Consider the following 22,747-nt stretch of genomic DNA (forward strand, 5'->3'; position numbering starts at 1 on the left):
TTGAGTGATATGTAATAAGTGGATGTAGATTTTTGGTTTTATTTGTAGAAAATTTTTCACAGAAAACATACAACTGAAGGGGGCATATTTTCACTGCACTATCAATTTATTTCCCTAGAAGGAATTTTCTTTAAAAAAGTATAGCATATTTGGTTAATACCTGCGGCGAACTTGAATTTTATATTCATTTGGCATTATTGTAATGTTACCCACTGGATTTACGGAAGGCAATGGCTCACCCTCAGGAACACGCATTGAATATCTTTGCATTAAGCAAGCAAAGAATAGATACACATTATTCCTTGCTAGTGCTTCTCCAAGACATGATCGCTTGCCTGAAAGAGATATAAGGAAGGTTGAAAAGTCTTATCCCAAGAATAGTAAGTCTTACGTGCCTTGGTACGTGCATAGGAAAATGAACCCAGCAATCACGCTCACGAGTTGGGCCTTTTTCACATGTGTGCGTGCATGAATGATTTTGGTGTACCTGAATGGAGCATGACAAATTACCACAGGTTTTATTTTTTTTTTGAAGTTGGATGGTTACACAGTACATTTTCCCATTCAATTACACCTTCATGCATTTACACATTCACTCATTTCTATTACTGTATCATGTAACAAGACCTTTAAATTTATATTTCATTTTTGTAAGCATATTTCTATTTGAATAGTTGAGTGGATTGCCATTATATTCCAGATGAAAGGTTACAATGCTTTCATCCTGGGTTACAAAGTCTTTCGAAAAACTTTGGTACTTTTATTTTATAAAAAAAACAAATGCAAATTTATTATCATGTTCCTGATGAAACTTGCATACTATTCTTATGTAGCAACTACTCACCCACTCCAAATGGCATGTAAGCCTCATTACGAATGACTTTTCCTTCAGCATTTAAGAATCTCTCTGGACGGAAGTTTTCTGGATCACCCCAAATTTTAGGATCGTGATGAAGTTGATGTAGGTTCACCAAAATTGTTGAATCCTGATTTGTGTTGAGAGAAATAATTGCTAATGCATACATTAATTCCTCTGCACATATATACATTCATGTACATAGAAAGTAATGGCTTTAAGGGTGGCAGATGACAGTAAGTCGCTACAGAATCATGAGCATAACATCTTTGTCATTCCACTTATTTTTAATATATTCCTATTCTGTGGCCCAGGTCTTGAAGAAGATCTTCATCATAAGGCAGATCACATTCTTCATCTTTCACATTTTGATGGCAGCCAATATTGGACAGCAGTGGCGGAACTATGGGGTAAAGGGGGGGGAGGGGCATTCTGCGATCTTCCATTGGGTATCCAATTTACACTAGATGGAATGGTAATTTTTTCCTACCCCCACTACTGCTGGAATTTTAATCCCTTGTCCCTATCCTTGATCTGCCACTGTTGAACAGACAGGATGGAAGTTTTGAGAATGAATTAAGGAGCATGAAGGGTGTGCAAGAAATAAAGGACCATCACCTCTCTCCCCCAAGTATATCTAAAGAGGAGGGGCACCAGAGTGATTCTCAGCAAGAATATTTGCATGTTGAATGTAGGGAAAAGACTGGGGCCATTGCAGAGGATAGAAATTTTTAACATGCTCTCTGTTACCAATTTTTAGACGAATTCATCCACTGCCCTAAATTGTACATCTTTTTTCTTTCTATGTATCTTATATTTGGATCAATTTTCGCTTGATAGAACGCAGAGAAGTCTGTTGTCCTACAACTTATTCGTTTATAACGTTCAGTCATGATAATCGGCATAGTATGACATGGCAGCTTTGCTCATCCCACGCCATGCAGGTCATTTTTTTGATTGCCTTCTCTGGTGTTGTTATATTTTTGCCTAGAACCACTATCAAAATTTTGTTGCTATTATCGTTACCAAACAATTTGAGGTGCAGATTAGGGCTTGAATAGACAAAAGGCATACCAATGTTGCTGAATCAGGTGGATTTTCTACTGTAAACTAAAAGTTTGTGTAACTATAAACAAGTCTGTTTAAGTATTCAATTTCTTCTATGTCCAATGTGCCTGAAGATGAAGATGTTCTTCGAAAACTATGTCCCAGAATATTTGTATATTAAACATATGTAGAATAGCAAAGATATTGCAATTTATTAGGTTTCATAGTTATTGGTAAATTTCCACACTGTCATGTATGAAAAATGCAACTTATTTAATTGCTTGTTATCCTTATTTTATATGAAGAGATATGAATGAACACATTAAATATCATGTTTCATAAAGTTTAAAAACATATTTGAAAAGTCAAGGTCAGAATAATTGATCACCAAATGTAGTTACATGAGTAACTGATAAGCTTTTAAATATAAAATTTACCTTAGGAATTACATATCCTCTAAATTCAATGTCCTTCTGGGCCATCAATGGAGCATGAGGAACAGACAGTGGCACTACTGTGCTTGATCTTAGTATTTCTAAAACTGTCGCTTCTGTGTATGGTATTAAATGACTGAAAAGAATGAAGAATTCATTAAGAGTCACTCGGTTATCCTTCCCTCATCCCTTGAATATCACGTGGGCTGATAAATTTTGAAAAGGGAAACATACATAAGTACATTCAGAATAATAAAGCCAACTATGAAGAATAGGCCTTTTGTATGAAACATTCGCATAGGAAACTCTGAAAAGCAATGGATAGGCCAATAGGTGTGATTATTTATTATGCAAAATATTCTACTTGTTAACTAAGGGTGTAATGTTTCAAGCCTGTCATGTTAACAGTGGTGAAATTATACACGATTTTCCATTAGAATAAATTTCCCCGGATTGGGAATCGAACTACTGACCATCATCTTTCCGAGACACTTCACAGACCACTATGCTATCCAAATTCCTCAATTCCCATGGCAATTTTACCAAGGCTAATGAAACTAGAATTTAGGATTCTGGGAAGCCAAAGATCCATGGTTCGATTGCCAGTCCAGGGGAATTTTTTCTCATGGGAATTCACGGTTAAGGTGGGTTTGCGTGGAGCATTTGTAAATTATACCAGCCAACCTCCTCTCCCAGTTTGGAGACTTCCCTTTTTAATTTAAATACCCCCTTATGTTTTCTCTATAAATTTGACTATCTTCCTCTCCCTCCCTGGCTTACCTGGTATTATTTCCTCTAGATCAATTTTTAACATCCTGTCCCTGCTCAGTAGGTACTAGCTCCATCCAAACCCTGCATTTTCTCTATTTCTTATCTAGAAGTTTACTCTCCCCACCTACTACCTATGTCAAGAACTTCCCCATTCTTATTCTCCTACATGCACTATCTTACACCTTCTCCATTCTCCAACAAACCCACCATTCTTATGTCTCTAGTTTCTTCTCTTCCCCCTTCCTCAGCACCCATGCTTAAAACGCATCACTGCAGACCAGACTCTTCACTAGCCTTTTCTTTCACCTCTTGGGTTACAATACTCTAATCAGCTCTTTCTCATTCATGAATGCCTTCTTTGCTTAAGTAATTCTTTAGCTGATGTCCGTACTACTCTGCCAATTTTCTTCTAGTGTACTACCCAAATACTTGAACTGCTCCCCCTACTTTTATTTAGTCTCTCATATGCCTTGATTGAGGTGCTTTGCAAAACTGATTAATTTTCGTCATCTTGTGGTCAATCTTCATTCTAAATTCCATGCATTTAACCTAATGCATCAATCAGAGCCCAGTGGCGCAGCAAGGGGGGGATTTAGGGGGATAAAACCTCCCCAGAGCTCAGAGAAACTTTCAAGTTTAATCCATTTTACTTCATTTGACTAATTTACTTATAGAAGATTGTAAGGATAAATAAAATATCACTCAGAAAGCTATAAAATGCACCTTTTTGAACCATTTGTCTTAAAAAATGTCTGGCAGAGGGCGCCTGCACCTCCCGCTTATCCTGTTGGGTATACCACACAACCCAGGTTTAGTTGCACCTAAAACCCCCCCTAGCCTTCATTTCCTTTTCCCTTTTCCCAACTGGCTAATAAATGCCTGGCAATCTGCAAACCTCTCAGGTTTAAGTATCTGTCCTCCAAATTTAACTCCTGCCTCTGACTCATCCCATGCTTACAACACCATTTCCTCTGCATGCACGCTAAAGATCAAATGGGGAAATGGAGACACCTCAGTCAATGCTTGACCCCCCTTACTCTGTTTGTTACCTTCACTTGTGACCGGATGTTTTGGTATCATCTGTTTAATTCATCATTTACTTTATAGTCTCTCACATGCATTTCTTTCTTTCTATTGAAAGTACCAAGTGATGATCTCTCACAGTCTGCCCGTGAATCACATTGATCATAACAACTTGAAATTCTGATACTCACATGCTTGAAAAATTCACAAACACATGACATGGTAAAACCAGATTAACTGAAATAGATGGATACAAAAAATATTATTTAAATCTATACTAACCTATCTCTGTCCTGGAAAGACGGAAGTCGGTCTTTACCTATTACTTCATCAAGTTCATCTTGAACTTTTTTCTGTATATCAGGGTTGAGAATCATATACAGCAAGGAGAATACAATGGTGTTAAAGGTTGTGTCATATCCAGCAAAGAACAAATCTCTGCCAATTCCAAGAAGCTGCTTGTCTGCAGTGTAAAAAATAAATTAAAAAGATTTTAAGATTCTAGATAATTTCAGGGTAAAAATTTAAGGCATTACAAAGTAATTTTACATGTAATTTTAATGATAACTTTCTCAAAGATTTATTTGGTAGGTCAAATAGCTCAATGCATTGTAATTGAACCCTATTGCATAGTCATTGCTTTTCCTATTACTGCACATAATTTACATGGCTGGTTATTATAACGCTTGGAGTCATCATTTGCATTATTTAACGCATTAACATGAAAAAGATAAAATACATAATTGATAACTAAAGGAGTGACAGCAAATTTAAATGGTTTGCACTAAGGTACATGATTCTCCAATGTTTGAAACAGACACTTAAGATTTCTTCTGAATTGTTCTATTAGTATTTCCACTTCTCTAATTGCCATACCTGTAAATGATGAGGCTGGATCATCCCTCCTCTTATTCATCTCAGTTATATAAATATCCATAAAATCTCTGGGATTTTCTGGGTCAAGATTTTTTTTATGCTCTTCAATGTAGGTCTAAAGCAAAAAAAAAATTCTGGACAGGTGAAATGATAGTGCCATGAGTATTAGGGTGGTGCGAAAAAACTCAAGTTCCAAATTTCGTGTCGTAATAGTGCGGAAAAGTTGCGATACGTTAGTACAAGAAAAACAAAAAAAGAATTATTAAAATCGGACGTCATCTTCCGATCCCGCAAAGCACCTGAAAAAATGACAAAAATGAAAAAAATTGTTTTTTTTTTCGTAGTAAAAAAATTAAATTAAATTAATATCTTTTAACGCTGTAGCAAAAAATGATTACAAATAGCATAGGTTATTATTTATATATGCATATTTATGGCTTTTAACTGTTATTACCGATCGCACAAGATCATTAAAAATGTATAAATTTTGCAATTTAGCCGGTTTTTCAGAGTTGTGTCATAATAACTTAAGGTAATATTTTAGTCTAAAATACATGTTTGATTATGCAGCTCTTCCTTTGTTTATATATGATTTAATAATATTTAAACAACCCAGAACTCACCGCGGAGAGGTGGCTGCACTTAAAGTACTACCCACACCCTCCATCCATCCAACCAATGAGGGTTACTGCTTCTACAATATTTAAATTTTTTGTCCTTCTTTTAAATTTTAACTTTTGAAAACTACTTTGTACTGCGATTTAGTGATAAGGTTTGGCATAATGGACCTTGATTTGAATTAGCCCTAATAAATCCATCTCTGGATCGATAGCCACAAAGCTTAAGGGATGCCTCCGTTACCAATTTCACACACGGCTCCATTGCTTGCGTGTGAGATGGGAAGTTATAATATCCCAATCTTGTTTATCGCCAGATTCAATGAAGGAAGCTATTTCTTCATTAGTAATTATTCTCATAAGAAGAGGTGGAGTAGATAGTTTGACTACATTCCAGTCAATCAATTCTATATGGTCAGTTATTTCGAAGTTCGTGGTAGGAGTAATGAAGTTTACGATAGGTTTGCCTCTTGGTTAAGTCTGTCTGGCTTTAAATACTCTTTTTAGCCCTAGCTCTCTAATGTGCCTTCTGTAATAAAAAACCATCGCCATTAATACATTCTCTTCGTGATCAAAGTTAGAGTTCCGTTCAATAACATGGAAAACTATACTTTCTTTTAATATCCAGGTATGTATCGAGAGGTTTCCTTTGCTCTGTTCACACGAGCCATCTAGCATGTGAAAATGGTCCAGTATCCGGTTTGCTAAATCATTTGGAAAGTCGCCACTTGTGATTGCTTGACTAATGTCAATAAGGTATCTTTGGTCCATGCTCAAAATTTATCTATCAGCTTGTAGAATTTCACATTCAATTGTTTGGAAATGCAGTTTGGAAGCTTTCCATAACCATTCATATTAGTCCAATTGGCCCAATAAATGATTTTTGGCCACTTGTTTCACCATCTAAATACTGAAAAATATGACAAAAGTAATTCAATGAAATGAAGTAACCCAACTGCCCACTGCAGCGGGTGTCATTGGTGTTTTATGAGCTTTCTAATAGTGCAACCTTTCCACCTAATGTTGATGTTCGTGCCATCACAGCAAACTAACTCTAAGAACTCTAATGATACTCCTTGATCAGAGAGATAAGATAGTATGGAGACCACTATATCTTTAGCAGACCCGGAGCTTGGAGAAACATAACTCAAATACACAAAATCCGGTTCTTTTATTAGAGAATGGTGTTCCGCTATAACTGTCCGACAGTACTCCTTCGATTCAATCATTTCTATGACTATGGTATTGTCTACCCTTCCGTCAAAGTATAACCGTGTAGCTCACCTAAATCAAGATGGATTTGCTGTAAATCGCTAATAATATTTTTCTTTTCCCTTTTAATTCTACATCGGTCAATGACCTTAGAAGTATATTCTTCAGTTATAACTCCAATGTCTACAAGTGCACTTGATGCTATAGCAGCAGCTGTACGGTGAGACGGTATTGATCACAATGAAAAGTTGTGTTTTGGAATTTTACCCTCATTTGCCATTATGATTTACATATTTTTGGATGTACTAGGCATGTAATCTTCCTAGTCAACAAATTTCTCCTTGATTGTTGAACTTTGCGTTGTGTCATTTAAAACCTCAACATCTTCACTTTCGGTTTCAATAGGGTTAACATGCAGCCTTTTTAAAGCTTAATTTTGCCTTTCAATTCTAGTGGTCAGTTTTATTGTCATTTTTGATCTAAAGAGCTAATTAAAACTTCTCAAAAATTATCCTCAAGTAATTATAACAAAACTCTGAAAAATAGGCGAAATTGCAAACTTTATACATTTTTAATGATCTTGTGTGATCGGTAATAACAGTTAAAAGCCATAAATATGCATATATAAATAATAACCTATGCTATTTGTAATCATTTTTTGCTACAGCGTTAAAAGATATTAATTTAATTTAATTTTTTTACTACGAAAAAAAAACAATTTTTTTCATTTTTGTCATTTTTTCAGGTGCTTTGCGGGATCGGAAGATGACGTCCGATTTTAATAATTCTTTTTTTGTTTTTCTTGTACTAACGTATCGCAACTTTTCCGCACTATTACGACACGAAATTTGGAACTTGAGTTTTTTCGCACCACCCTAATGAGTATTAAGCTGCTGTCTGAAGAAAGTGATACATATGTAATATTACAGAGCTAAAACTACAGACTCTGAAAGATGACTCCATTTGGGTTGTCATGAGCTAGTACTCATACTATTTCACTATCATTAATAATGGGCAGATGCAAATAGAGTTCAGACGACTCAAATATTTTCATAGTTTGGCTCCAGGAGCTTGGTGGTGGATACAGAAGGGGGACACAGGGGGCTTGCACCCTTCCCTTGCGGGTCCTCTCACATTGCCGAACATTGCCACCACGATTGTAACTTTTTTATATCATAAGATGGCATTGTCTTTTCCTTGTGTATAATCACTATAAATAAAATTTTCTTATACTCTGCCTGCGACTTGATCATTTTTTATTACAATAAAAATAAAGACAAATCAAGATATATTTCAGCAATTGGCCTACAGAAAAATAATTCAAGGCTTGAGCCTTTCTTGATGAAAAAATCTGCATTTTCATCACATTAGATTCAATATAAGAATTATAATACCTCCTTAATGCAGCTGCATATCTGGCAGTTATGTACATCTGTTATATTTTCGTGGATAAGGACAAGCCTAGTAAAAGGATTAGGAATGCCATGGAAATTACCCAGAGAATACTGATTAAAATTGAAACAAAAGCTATCCTGTTTTTAACTCTGATTCCATCATTCTATCATGACCATTACTTTAGCATTATGCTCATAATTTTAGGTACATTTTGAAGAAGTAAGAATGTTTCAATACCACTTTGTTGTGGACATGATGACTGCTATAATCTTTTACTAATATCTTTCAAATTGGCTCAAAAAATCAATTGCTGCCACATCTCGGTCTAGTTTTTTTACTCGGCAAAATGGGATCAAAGGAAGAGATATGAAGGGGGATTTTCTGCAATTTTGATTTTGCAAACAATTTGTGTTTGAAAAAAAATTATATGCGACCAGACCCTATTTCAAGATCGAGAAAAAAAAAGGATTTTCGGATCAAAAATTAGTTGCGCCATCAGTATTAACTGCGTAGACTCCATGTTAACTTTCATGTTCGTTTTAAGTCATTGGCTACAACCTTGCTTGATTTATGTTTATGCATGAACAACCCTTATTGATAAGGAGGCAAAGTAGATGTACAAATTAGGGCTTGAACATCTAAATTGTAAATTCCTTAGCACATCCAGCAAATAATCCATTTAAAGCTATATCTAAGACTTTTGCTTGTAAGTAAAAACAATCCTCATAACAAGGGATTGTAATGCTTTCAAATATTCATTTACTTTTCTTAATGATTTCATCATAAATGACTTATTATTTTCTATACACATATGTCCTGCGAAACTAACCTATGCATATAGGCCATGCTAAAAGGGAATTTTAGGTGTTGTTATCTTTAAAATGTGGGCTTCTTATGAGTATTCCTCAGATTTCATGATACTCACCGTCATAAAATCAGATATTTCTCTTCCTCTCTTATGTCTTGCGGGCACATCAGTTAAAAATGGAAATAACAGAGCCAGTGTTGGAAAAGCAAATTCCAACTTCCCTCCTAGCTCATTTGTAGCAATATTTTCTTTAATAAAGCCAAGAAGTTTGTTGAGATAAGGATCAGAAAAACTGAAGCGAACCCCTGCCAATATATGCCAAAGTATATTTATATTTGCTGGCCCAAGGATTTCATGGACCACAATCTGAAAAATAAATCAATTTCATTGTGTTACTTCATGGAGAAGTTAAGAGGTTCCACATGAATGCACTAATGTTAGCAAAGGATTGCAAATGAAAAATCAGATATAAATGAATTGCCAAATTTTTGCTATCAAGTGCAGAATCTTGCAGTGGAAGGCTTAGCCTCAGCTGCAGGCAGGAGAGATTAAAGGGAGGTTTGAGGGGTCATGAACCCCACCTATTTTCATACAGATTTTAATTTTTATTGGTTTAATAATTTTTGTATCCTTTAATGTCTAAAACTGTTCAATTTTTCTGTTTTTATTAATAAAAATAAAATTTTATAATTAGTTATTACTGATTATTTTAGCAATTCAAAATGAAATTTTTATTTATGTACCTCCCAAAAAAACAGGCAGATAATGGTAAGTAATACAAGTATTAGCTAATGAAAATGTGGGAAAATAAAAACATTAATGGGTGTCTTCATTTAAATATCTTGGTAGATATAGATGAACCCCTGTGAACAAACAGCTGCAGAAGCACTGCAGAGGGCTTTAACAGCTGAAAGTTCATTTCCCTTTAAATGAAACGCAGTAATAGAACTTGTGCAGCACCTTTTTGCAGCACACTGGCTAAACATGCAATTGCTGCACATCAACAACACATGCACAAAGCATGCCTACAGCATGCTGCTGGGACGCCGCTAATGCAAGTTGCAGCAACCCTCGTCAATGTGATATGGGTGAGTTTGATTGTTTACAGGTACTGGGGAAGTTTGTGTTTGTGGTCCTTGAGCAATACTGCTCCTTTGTGTGTTTGGTAATTAAATGTAAAATTTCCATTTTCATGACATTTTAGTACTGATTCAGTGGTGCCGACTCCATGGGGCCTGAGGGCGCTCAAGCCCCCTCAAAAATTCATTTGGGGGGGCATAGCCCCCCATTAATTCAGGAAAATAATTAAATTATATGTACTATGCTTTGTAAAATCACAAAAATATGTTTGTATTTTTTATTTCCCTTGTTTGACGATAGTTACCTTTTAAATATATTCAGCAATGAGTTAAAGCAAATAATTATACGGTAGTAAGCAGGTTAACTGAAAACAAGTGGTGTGAATCATGATAGTGTTTCGGTGCTGCGACACACTTTGAATTTAACCTCTTCCCGTGGAAAGACCCTCGATATGGGCCCCCCAATATTTTTTATATGTCGGTGCCCCTGTACTGATTGCTGTAGAGTTTATAGGTAATACTAGGTGGGCAACATCAATTCAAGGTTAAGTAAATTTTAAATTGGGACATCCTTTGGTATTATTCACTGTACATAAATAAAAACTGCAAAAAAATATGAAAGCAGGATGATAGTAGCCAGTTAATAGAAAGTGCTACTGAAGCTTTCAGTAGCTGGCAGTAGACAGGAAAAATTTCCTTCATTTCAGGTGGAAAGGGTCTCCTGGGTATCTCTCACTCCTCTGAATTACGGTGTTTCAAAAACATAGTAGGTGAAGTGGTGATAAATGCTGTGAAATATGGGACCAAATGTTATGAGGAATTTTCTTTTATTTCTTGGTACTTACTGGATTTGACCATTCCTCAGGTTTCTTCCCTTCAAGGCTCTTATCAATCTCAGCAAACACAGATTCTATCTCTTCAATCGTTATATTTTCCATACTTGATTTTCCAAATCCAAAGTCACGTAGGTGGCGGAGACTGAATCTCCTTTGCTCTTTCCACCTCTCCCCGGATGTGAACAAGAGGCCTGTAGTTAAAATGTGCATGTATTCTTCAATACTACAGGTGTTACATAGTTAATTTTGAGATGATAAACTAGTACGTAGTATGTTAAATCAGAAAAAAATGGGCTCAATGTTGAAGATTGATTTCAATTTTGAATTACATATTTGATATCCATTTAATTTAATACGAGGGTTGTACCAAAAGTAAGGTTCCCAATGAGCAACAATGTTGAGGGAAGGTGCTAGGCTAAATCCTTCCTCAGAGTGAGGATAGGGGTAGAGGGCTCTTTCAGGCTGTGCAGTAGCAGATTCTGTGGTCAACATGGTTACCATGTGATCGTGGGAAGAAGTGCGGGAATCCTTACTCTTCTTCTGGGAAGAAGTGCGGGAAGTGTGGGATGTAAGTGCGGGATCTTGACTACATGCGCAGTAGCCAAAGCGCACTCTCCCCCATCCTTACTCTGAAAATCCCACAACTGTGCCATGCCCTACGCTCGAGTCTGCCCGTCTGCGATTCACTATGTCATCATTTTTGGCTTTGCAACTGTCAACAAGGGAAGTGTTGATCCCTGTTCCTGCAGAAATGTGGGGATCAAGCAATAATCCAATTTCTCCATGCAAGGAAGTCACCGCCCCTGGAGATTCATCAGTAACTGACTGAAGTTTATGGTGAAGAGTGCATGTCTGTACAGCACATCCCCAAATGGTGCAGGGCTTTTGCTGAGGGTTGCACAGAAGTTAACGATGAATAACAGAGTGAAACGCCGGTTTCGGATGTGATTGTCCAGAAGATCAACAGTGAGCAGCTCAAAGATCGGAGGGTCACTGTCCACCAACTTGTTTAATGCATTTCTGAAGCTTTCCTCAGCACAATTGAAAGAAAAACAACGGAAACGTTAGGTTATCGCAAGATGTGTGCTCGCTGGGTCCCCCGGATGCTGACTGATGGACACAAGTGGCAACGCCTTTACTGTGCTTGCAAATTTCTTCAACAATGTGAGGGGGGAGGCAACAAGGAGAAGTTGTTGGACTCTATGGTCATGAGAGATGAAATGTCGGTGTTCCATTACACTGCCGAAACAAAACACTTCAAGAGCGATGATGAAGTCTGACCAGAGGTCACACGCTTCCTTGACGGATTGGCAGAAGACTTCTTAAACTTAGGGATATAAAAGCTGGAGCAACTTCTTCAAAAGTGTGTCGGAAAAATGAAGACTTCGTTGAAAAATAGGCAAAAGTGTAAGCTTTTCAATGATAACATAAATAACAATTAACAAAGTTTTCTATTTGTAAAAAATATGGGAGCCTTACTTTTGGTACTTTTGGTATGTTTTTGCTATCCCTACCACGGAAAGTAGGCAAATGGTAGTGCTAACATGTGCCTCACAGTCAATAAAAATATTAATTAACTTTTGCCAATTGACTTGCTTGAAAATGATGTCTTTTATGCCATCATGTATGTTGTTTAAAGCTATCGTGTGGTGTTAAGGCCTGCAAGTCGTTAAGTTTCTCAATTTTTAATTTTATTATACCCAACACCAGTGGCGGCGCGTGCGTATACGCATGCTAGCAAGTGCACACCCAAAGATGAATGAATTATAAAAGAAAACTATTCCTATGCAACAAGAAGGATAAATATCCTGTCTGCATCTGCAAGAAACATGAAGCTCCGAACGCTACAGCTACCTCCTTTTCGAATTAACCGCTCTACAAACGTGCGATCCCGTGGCATCCCGCCGGGCGCATTTTCGGTCTCTTTGATTGCTTGAGGGTGCTCTGGCGGGTATGTAAAGTTCAAATGGGAGATGGGAGCAGACTCAAAACGATGCGAGTGCGCACGCGCATATTTTTGGTGAGTGACTCGCAGGTAGTGTAGTGGTGTAGCCACCACCTACACTACCTGTGCCCAGGATCCTAATCCGTCTACAGAGTCATCTGTATGGCCGTTTTGTACACTACTTCCTCATAGGGTGTAAGGAAAGGAGAATGAATTTCACCTACCGTCACTTGTAAAGGTGTGTTTAGAATAATTATTTTCATGAATGCTAATATTATTTCTATTCATACAATTTTAAGGGTAGAATATACCAGTGATATGTTTTGCTTGCTATGTATTCTATTACGACGAAATATGATGCTCATGGATTAGTATTAACATAATATAATTAAATCATCCTATATCTGCTCTAATGCACACCCTAGATAAATTACCACCAGCCGCCACTGCCCAACACCTATCTGGCTAACTATTGAGTAACTGATTAAGTATGGTGAAACTGATGAATCAATATTTGATTGAAATTTTCTGGGAATTCTCTTAATTATACAGGTTTTCATTATTCATATAGAGTAATATTTGAATTTTAAACTCACCATGTACCTCCTTCAATACTCTATGCAACATTAATGTTGGTCTTCCAGCCAAGTCATCACGAAATGAAAGTTCCTTGATGGCATCCAATCCAGAGACAAGAACTACTGGAGTTGGGCCAAGGTAAAATCCAACCACATCACCATAGAGTTTTTTCATCGTAGCAGTTGACTGATACAAGTATGGTCCCCATTTACGAGTGTAATAAAAACTACCCACAATTGGCCATCTTGGTGGACCTAAAGAACAGTGTCACAATTAGAAATTATGTTACCAGTCGGAGAAAATTAAGATAGGAAAATTAATACCACTCATTGTATGTGTCTTGTGGAGACTCCTTCATTGTTCACAATGCCAATTGTCTGTATTCTTCTGTTCTAATTAACACCTTTATTTGTAAGATTAGCCATTACCTATTTTTGCCCTGTCCATTCTACAAAATTCTTTTCCAAAACTCACATATAAAGCATATAAATCCTTATAGTGTAGGCATATTTCTGAAACTTCATGAAATATTGACATAGAAAAACGTTTCAAATTTTTAAAGCACTTATAAACGTCTACAACTATGCATATATTTTTTTTGCATATGTATAAAAAGTACTTTTTATTGATACGTTGGATCCTTTTGCAACGGACTTTTCTATTCAAAATTGTACAAGTCACTGCATGATTTTGAATGAAAGCATCCATCTGACAGGGGTGGCAAAAACCATAGGTTTTCTCCTATGCTGCAATTTCCAGTGTTTTGCCATGAGTTATACAACTATCTAAGAGTGAAAGACAATTTTCTTTCATATTTAGAAACCATATGAGCCCTTATGAGGGAGGCAACGTGTACTACAATCTGAATATGCAAATTTATGAACTTATAAAGTGTTGCATTAACATTTTATACCATCAAATTAAATTGAAAATATTTTTAAGATGTTTTTCATGCATTTCCCCCTCATTTTCAGGCTTTCAGTTTTTTTCTTTTGTTAGACCTCTTGGGTGCATATTACTCTTCAACTCTGCATTGTCATGAAGACATCTCTTTGACATGCCAAAAAGGCCTCTTTGTTGCAAAAGAAGGTTTTTGGATTACCTCATTCATGCCATCGATCATTACACCATAAAAAGTTGCTTGTGAAGTGGTGTAATTTATAATAATGTGATTTTTTGATACAGTATAAATGGTAACCCCTGTAAACTATATCTAATTCCTTGAAAAACGATTTACAGTATATGTGCTAAGAACTTACCAGGAGGAAATTTAGAAGGCTTTGCTATGAGAAACCACCATAATAGGTAGAGCGCAATAATAAAAAGTATTATGTCCACGATCATCCTTTTTGCTTGCTGTTTCTAAGGTCCACTCATAAGTCTTGGAAGCTTTCATAGACCTGTGATTGTGAGAAAATAAAAAAAGTGAGTGGTATTGATCCATAACTGAGACAATGAAACATATTTGATTAAAATGAAGGGTAAATTTTCTGAGATATCTAAGGTTTTTATTAAATTTTAAAGTCAATGACTGTTGACATAAAAAAACAAACCAACCATATTGCATGTCAGTTTGTATCTTTATTCATCCCTTATTCAAAGCTGCATGAATAAATTCCGCATCAATGAAAAAAATTGGGTAATTGTAGCCTTTCAGTTAATAGACACATTCAACAAAATTTCCTAACTTTGGTGTCATGTAGCTTTATTGTTCTATCTTTTTATTTTCTAAGCTTAGCTATAGTTCAATAAATTACTGAGGGCCAATTATATGCTAAATTTGACAGAAATCACTGAGTATAAAATTTAAAATGTTACTTTTTTGCATTGGGATGATATGGAATGACCCTTTAGTGACTTTTGAATAGCTCTAAATTGTTTTCTCTTTGGTAGGAAAGACCCAATCAATTCTTGGAAATTTCTCCATCTCTATGACAATTTTTTGAGATTTTAAATTTATTGCAACCACTGCTGCATCATCTAATACAATGAAGTGTCTATATTGGGTCATTTACTGCAGAAATAGGGGGAGAGAGGCTAACGTGCGTTGCGGGTTGCCTGGTACATACACTGCCCAGCCTTGGGGACATCATGGAGGATATTATAATCAATATAGAGAGCGTTTAAATGAATGACATTTTAAAAATGTTTTATTCATAATGATCGATTTATCTTTACCTAAATATATGCTCTTGTGGATGGAAAAAAATAAATGACTATTTTCTCCTTTTAAGTCAAAATTTCTTAACATTATAACAAAAACACTGACAGATGGTACAAACCAATTGTGAAAAATTCAAATCTTTAATATCAAATCGAATCGATCACTGTCTTCAATTTGTTCTTAGAAGAAAATAGCATAAATAGACCTCATAGGCATTCGCAAAGTTTGAGCTTAGTACATTCAGATTGTTTGGTCCAGCCCTTCTCCCTTTATAGTGTTTTACACTCTGACTTGAATTAATCGCCTGTACACTGTGAAGGTAATAAAATGAAGTGTTTTTTATAGTGATTATTTGTGTGCCCTTATTATGGAATTCATCCGACTCATAAAAAGAATTTTCCCATTTGCGCGCAATGAGGAAAATTCTTTTTATGGAGTGAATTAATGGTGAATTGCCGGCCGCGTCAACTGGCGCCTCTAATGTTGGAGTCGACCCTTGTCGGCCGCGTTGACTGCCTGACTTGTTGCTGAGTCGAATGCACGACACAACTGCCATAAAGGCCGCTTTACACGGGGCACGTCATTGCGCAATCTCACATATTTACGAAGGCGTATTCAAAATTTCGTCGCGCAAAGCGGTGAATTGCTGGAACGCATGCGAGAATGCATAGATGCGAGATGGCAAAATGGCCCCTGCTCTAATTCCGAATTGGCATTCTCGCAATTGCAAAAATATTTTCAGAGATAAACAGCACAATGACATGCCCCCTATGAAACAGCCGTACATTTATCGGCCAAGGTCGCCGCATGGACCGACATTTTGACCGAGACTAAAGTAAGCAGTTAATCGATTATTCTACAGACGAATTGTGAAATTCCTTCTCCGTCGAAAAATCTGCTCCTTCCGTGGATACATCAAATTATGGTTTCGCTAGCAGTGGCCCACTTTGCCTTAAGGCCGTTTTACACGGTACACGGAATTGCGCAATCTGACGTACGTGTGAAGGCGCAATCAAAATTGCGTCGTGTAAAGCAGTGAATTGCTAGAACACATACGAGAATGCGTGGATGCGAGACAGCAGAATAGCCCCTGTTCTAATTTCGTTCATGAATTCACGCAATTCCACGCCATTTTAGAAATTAATGCAGCTCTTACCTGCGCAATTCCGTGCCCCGTGTAAAACGGTCTTTAATGACGGCGTGGGATTTCCCTTCAAACCCTATCCTCACCACGGAGGCGATGGCGGGCTCCTCATCGCGGAGGCGCCTCTTTCTTTTTGTTCCTTCTTCTCCAGAGGGCGAAACGATAACCTACTAATCACCATCCACCGGAATTGTACCTTCAATAGATCCTTTATAGTGAAGGGTAGCAAATTGAGGAATGTCTTATCTAATGAAATGTGTAGTTTCAAAAGTAGCCGAATATTTGGGCAAAGGCTCGTTAACTACCTGTTTCTCAAACAAAATTCACGCTCTGATCTGACCTTACCATAAGAAATGTAATTTAATGCTATGTTCGGTATATTTTCACAATATTATGTATCTGTATTAGTTCATGTATTCACATGAAGTGAATATAATTTAATGCACTGCACAAATGGCACATTGCTATAACATTTTTGTTTCTGTAATAGTTTATTAATTGTGTTGGTGATTTGGTTGTACCATTTTATGTTTCCTTGTTTAGATTGTATTTGTAAAAAAAAATGGCCCGCTAAATGCTGGTATCAATTGTAAATTTATAGAATGCTCATATGAGGCTGAGTAGCCTCCGTGCATGTGTCAAATTTTTGTTCGATATTCCATGTTGGGATTGCGAAAGAAGATATTTTCTCTTTCACACACACCCCTCCCCACGATGACTAGGCTTACATGTTAAAGTACTTGGTTCCTGGCTCTGGTGCGTTGTATCCTTCAAAAGGCCCACCTTGGGTCCTCATCCGCTGTCATTTTACCACGGACCACCCGACAGAGGCGGGTCCAGCCAGAGCCCCCCTTCCCTTAAGGACTCTCCGCTCCTCGTCATCCTCATACTATTGCCACAGAATATACTCAGTGATATTTCTTTACCTCAATTACGGCGTGGTAAGAAGACCCTCCACTCAAGAAAATCCTAGTTGCGTCTCCGTCGACCGGCGTCGTGCTGAATAGGTATTCTACCCGCAGCCACTTCAGCCGCTGTGTTTTAACCTCTGTGCCGCTTTAACTATAAGCCGCTGTGCAAGCTCTACGTCTCAAGAAAAAATCGGAGCACGTGAAGCTATTTCCTGTTTTTCAGGTTTTAGTATATCTATAATTTTAATTGCATTTATTTTCTTCAGATTATTCTCCTCTACTGCAGAACGCATTTCACTCCCTAACTTTATCTACTTCAAACAAAAAAACGTGTATAATTATGGTGGAAACCTGTTTCATTTACGCAGTTTTCAACGCTGCCACTATCGCTCGTGTTTTAACCCTTAACCACCTGGTATGGATCTCACAGACCTTGACAATTAAATAATCGTAAATATTTCGGCGCCCCAGTGTTGTGTTGACTTTTTCGTGACTGTACATTTTCCTCTCGCCCCTCTGTGTTGCGCAACCGCTCGTGCGCGCGTTTGTCACGGTCACAGGTTTGTAAAAAACTAATACCACGGGTCTGAGAGACATATGCTAGGTGGTTATGTGATTATTATTAAATTATTTATTTTTTATTTTTTTTAGTGAAGAATGGTTGGAGAACGATCTGTCAGACGACGAAAACCTACCTAGCGACAAATTTAGCTAGATCATGTTTTTGAAGAGAGTTGTGCAGCCAATTCTGAATGCGAAGAGGGAACTGCGGTGAGAAATAAACAGAATTCATCATCCCAAAATATTGTTTCCTCAAATTTAAGCCAAGAAATAAGTTTTTATTGGAAGATAAAATAACCTTTATCTTGCATTCAAAAGAGACTGAGGAGAAAGAGTCATTTCAGTAAGATTCGCTTTGTTAGGATTATCAGTCTAACAGTATTCATGGTGAAGGACTTGGCAACATGATATATAAGGGCAAAAGGTTGAAAGGAGTTCAAGTTTTTGAAGAAACAGGGCTGTACAGTTGACGAGACCGCCATTGGAACGTTGTGAAAGCAATGTGAAATTGCAACTTAATATACGGATCGGTATACCACGCATCCACCGTAGAGACGAGACCACTCTATCAAGAGGCCCATGAACTAGTAATTGTGAGGCCCAGGCGAAACATTGGCGGTCCACAAAAATTGTTCAAGTTGCACATACAGTGAGAGTCGCAAAATATAATACATGTGTTTCGAATTCAAAGCACCAATATACCTCGAATGCTCAAATAACTCGTGCTTTCGTTGCCGTAAAAACTCCAAATTGGGAGTTTGCAATTTTGTTGATTTTTTAATTTTATTTAAAATTTAAATTTTTTCTGAGTTCATCGTTCATGGAACAAGTTACAACGAAATTTCTATACTACGCGATAATTTTTTTGAATATCACAATTGAAAAATGTGCGTATGTAAGCTTAAAACAAGAGTTATTTACGCTTATCAGAGATTAAACAAAAAATATAGTCCATTTTCATTTTTATTTACTTTTAATACATAGTTTAATATGCTCAAAAACCGACTATTAATTAATAACCGAACCTTAGTGTGCACATTTTATAAAATTGGATAATTTGATCCTGAGGTCTGACAGACCCATGGTAGGTGGTTGTGTGACAAAAATATATGCTAGGTGGTTATAAGGATTAAGTATGCCTGTATGGCACCGTCGCACAGTGGGCGGAAATCGGAAAAAGCCGGACAAAATTACAAAATGACTTTTTTTGAGTTATAAACTTGAAACTTTGCAATTATACTCAAAAAGGATTGAAATTTATGGATATGTACTTCATTTGACATAGATCCCACCCGTTACTGAGATACAGAGGCTCAAACGTGAACAAATTTCCATAAAAACGCCCGTCTTCAATTTTCTCTGAAAATCTTCCAAAGTAGATGGTGAAGTTATGGATGGATTCTTGCGGAATAAAAAACCACATAATCTGTTAGCATAGGGTTTTCTCTTTGATTCTTTTTAGGGTTTTCTCTTTCTCTTTGATTAATCGATGATATTCTTTAAGATTACGGAAAATCAAAGAGAAAACCCTATGCTAACAGATTATGTGGTTTTTTATTCCGCAAGAATCCATCCATAACTTCACCATCTACTTTGGAAGATTTTCAGAGAAAATTGAAGACGGGCGTTTTTATGGAAATTTGTTCACGTTTGAGCCTCTGTATCTCAGTAACGGGTGGAATCTATGTCAAATGAAGTACATATCCATAAATTTCAATCCTTTTTTAGTATAATTGCAAAGTTTCAAGTTTATAACTCAAAAAAAGTCATTTTGTAATTTTGTCCGGCTTTTTCCGATTTCCGCCCACTGTGCGTCGCGTCGCCGCTCAGGTGTGTGCTGGCCTTTTAAGTTCTCCCATCATTTTGTGGTCGGTCAGCTCAAAAGCTTACAAGTCCCCATTCAATTCAATTGACTGCTTCCCTGTCTAGATGTGGGCGTCGCTGACGCCGATTCTGCTGAAAACAAGATCGTCAATCTCCATGAATATTTTAAGTACTCCGTTGCGTGCTCGATATTTTATCCCTCGGTTACACTTCGTTATTCTTGGAAATCAAATTTTAATCGTAAGTGATCAATCCGATCCGTAAGCAGTGCTTAATTTCGGCCGGAACAGCGTTTCAGCACCTCTCAGGGAAAATTGGGTTAATTTAAAAAACCATCGGTTTTTATATTAGGTCAAACATGATTCTTCATTGTAAATTTTACCAGTTTAAAAAACCGGAAGTTTTAGGGGGGCGTCGACTTATATTTGAAAATCATGCGAAGAATCAATGCGTATTTAAGTGTTTCGGTAACTAACATTTTAGAAAAAAAAGCTCTGTCCGTAAATATAATTGGCGTAGACATCGCGACAGCTCGATTTCTACGTCACTAAAAATATTTACGCTAATACGCTGCTGCCATTATCAATGCTAATATAATTTTGTACGGTCCAGAAGAGCATGTACTCAGGTAAATGCAAATCAATCAATATAAATATAATATTGAAAAAAATCGGTCATTTGAACCAGTGGCGTAACTAGAAATATGCTTTAGGGGGGGACGGAAGGGCCTGGGGGGCAATCTCCCCAGGAAATGGGGCGAAATGACACTTTATAGCGTTAGATGACGCAGCAGTAGTTGAAAAATAATTTTTTAAAATTCTCAAAACATTGTCATGGAGATGGAGAAGAAGTTTCTGACCCGGTGGAAATCCCGAGTAATCTTCCACAATTCTATACGCAGGGAAAGCCCGCGATCATTCTACCAAGAATTGACTGGTCTCTCCCCTCCTCAGAGAAAAAAAAATTGTGTTGTTCAAAAGGCACACATGGGCCATTCAATGCATCCATTTTAGAAGCAAAAATACGTATTACTTCATTTTAATCTGATTTACAACCCGACATCCTCTCTATACCTTCCCTTAACTCCAGTCTCCTTCTAGCAGCAAAGGGCTATAGCTGGTAAAAAGAGGGAGATAATAGCTAAGGTCATGTTGCACCCCTGAGACAGAAAGGTCGATAGCCTTAAGGAGACCCAGCATCCCCGCTCAACCTGTTGCATTTTGTCTTTTTCGTTACGTATTTCTTGCTCGAAACTTAAACTATAGGCCTGTTTACACGGTTCATTAGCTCGTACAAGTTGATGTCTAAATATATATGTCGCACGCGAGAATGAGCGCCAAAATGCACCGTGTAACCACCCAACTGTACAAGTACAATTTCTGTTCACGTACTGTGCGAGTACATGAACAGAAATTAGAACCTGTTCTAATTTGGCTAGTTCATTCGTACATGTCCCATTCCGGTCCACCAAAATCACTCATACAATCAGACTTAAACTCGAACGAGATAATGTATCGTGTAAACAGGCCTTATCAGCATGAAAATATAAGGGCATGTCGAGTTATCACTTTAAAATATTTTCTTACGAATGTGAGCGTTTTACATCCGAGAAAATACTGAGTTACATGAGTCACGTCGATTGAGTAACGTCAAATTTGAGTTACATGTTGTAAAGGGTTTACTATTCATGCCCCGAAAAATTTGAAATGGTTGCTTAAGTTTTAAATGAGCAATGCGTCGCAAAAAAATATCTGTGGAAGTGATGCGTCCTCTTATAGCTTCGAAGAAAGAAATTTCCCCTAGATGAATGATGGCCCTACACCAATTATCTAATATAATTTGCTCAAAGTGACTTCTCTCCAAATACGTGATTAGATCGTTCTTGCAAATGGAGGTGATTGAGAAGAATGCCCACTGCAAGCTTGATGTCTGGATCTGCACGTTTGACAATATCCTTGAGCTTTTCCCGATCTACCCTCAACGAAGCCTTATTTATCTAGATTCGTTCGATTACTTCTCCTACTTACCCAATCAGCAGTTGAATTCTGAAATTCTCTACGGAAACACAGTCAAACCACCATCATGGTGCTGCTCGAAGTTATCTCTTGCCCTTTGCCGCTGGACTGCGGTGCAGCGGCGAAGCTTCCGAAAAACATTCCCTTATCTCTGGGCCCTAAATTTCTCACCGATAATGATGACGGCGTATCTTCATAGCTGTAATTTTTTGCGTAACGTGCGTGAGTTTCATGAATGGCTTCTTAAATGTTCTCACAGTGGTGAATGATTGAGGGAATGACAATGCTCACGTCTCCCGAACAGTTATCAAAGTTAAGTAAAAGCATTCAAAGTCCGTGCAGTCACTCCCTATGGCGTCACATAGTGGAATTGGCTTCTGTCACTGTATGCAAATTCGACATCGAGTAGACTTTTGAACCCCAGGGAGTCTGCTTTTATGGCCGAAGTAAGATTTCCCACGAGAAAAATGCAAGGAAATTTATCTGAGAAACATTAATAACTCATGCAATGAATAGGTTTATGACAAACTATTTTACTACATTTTTAATAAATTTCTAGCTAATTTCATGTGCATATGAGTTAATTAATCTACTCAATTAAAATGCATGCTAACTGCATTTGAAAGATGCCCAACATTACATCCTTGATC

The 22,747-nt window shown here is 37.2% G+C and overlaps 1 protein-coding gene across 1 annotated transcript; it reads right to left on the minus strand.

Moving 5' to 3' along the window:
• LOC124162633 (methyl farnesoate epoxidase-like) lies at positions 1-22,223 on the minus strand. Its single transcript, XM_046539224.1, has 10 exons — positions 22,110-22,223; positions 14,738-14,878; positions 13,496-13,732; positions 10,964-11,145; positions 9,157-9,405; positions 5,008-5,122; positions 4,414-4,594; positions 2,341-2,473; positions 845-986; positions 1-335 (listed from the first exon to the last, which is right to left on the minus strand). Exons 2-10 carry the CDS (start codon positions 14,820-14,822, stop codon positions 154-156), a joined length of 1,506 nt encoding a protein of 501 aa, XP_046395180.1. The 5' UTR covers positions 14,823-14,878; positions 22,110-22,223; the 3' UTR covers positions 1-153.
• Positions 22,224-22,747: the final 524 nt, after the last annotated feature.

This window comes from Ischnura elegans, chromosome 7 (genome assembly GCF_921293095.1).
Source record: "Ischnura elegans chromosome 7, ioIscEleg1.1, whole genome shotgun sequence".
NCBI classification, from domain to species: domain Eukaryota; kingdom Metazoa; phylum Arthropoda; class Insecta; order Odonata; family Coenagrionidae; genus Ischnura; species Ischnura elegans.

What these genes read in the sequence shown, in the direction of transcription:
- LOC124162633 (XM_046539224.1), bottom strand. Translation starts at nt 14,822, where the DNA reads ATGATCGTGGACATAATACTTTTTATTATTGCGCTCTACCTATTATGG. An exon ending in AGTATTGAAGGAGGTACATG is followed by an intron (nt 11,146 to 13,495) that starts GTGAGTTTAAAA and finishes TTTTAACTACAG; the next exon opens with GCCTCTTGTTCACATCCGGG. An exon ending in AAATATCTGATTTTATGACG is followed by an intron (nt 5,123 to 9,156) that starts GTGAGTATCATG and finishes TTTTTGCTTTAG; the next exon opens with ACCTACATTGAAGAGCATAA.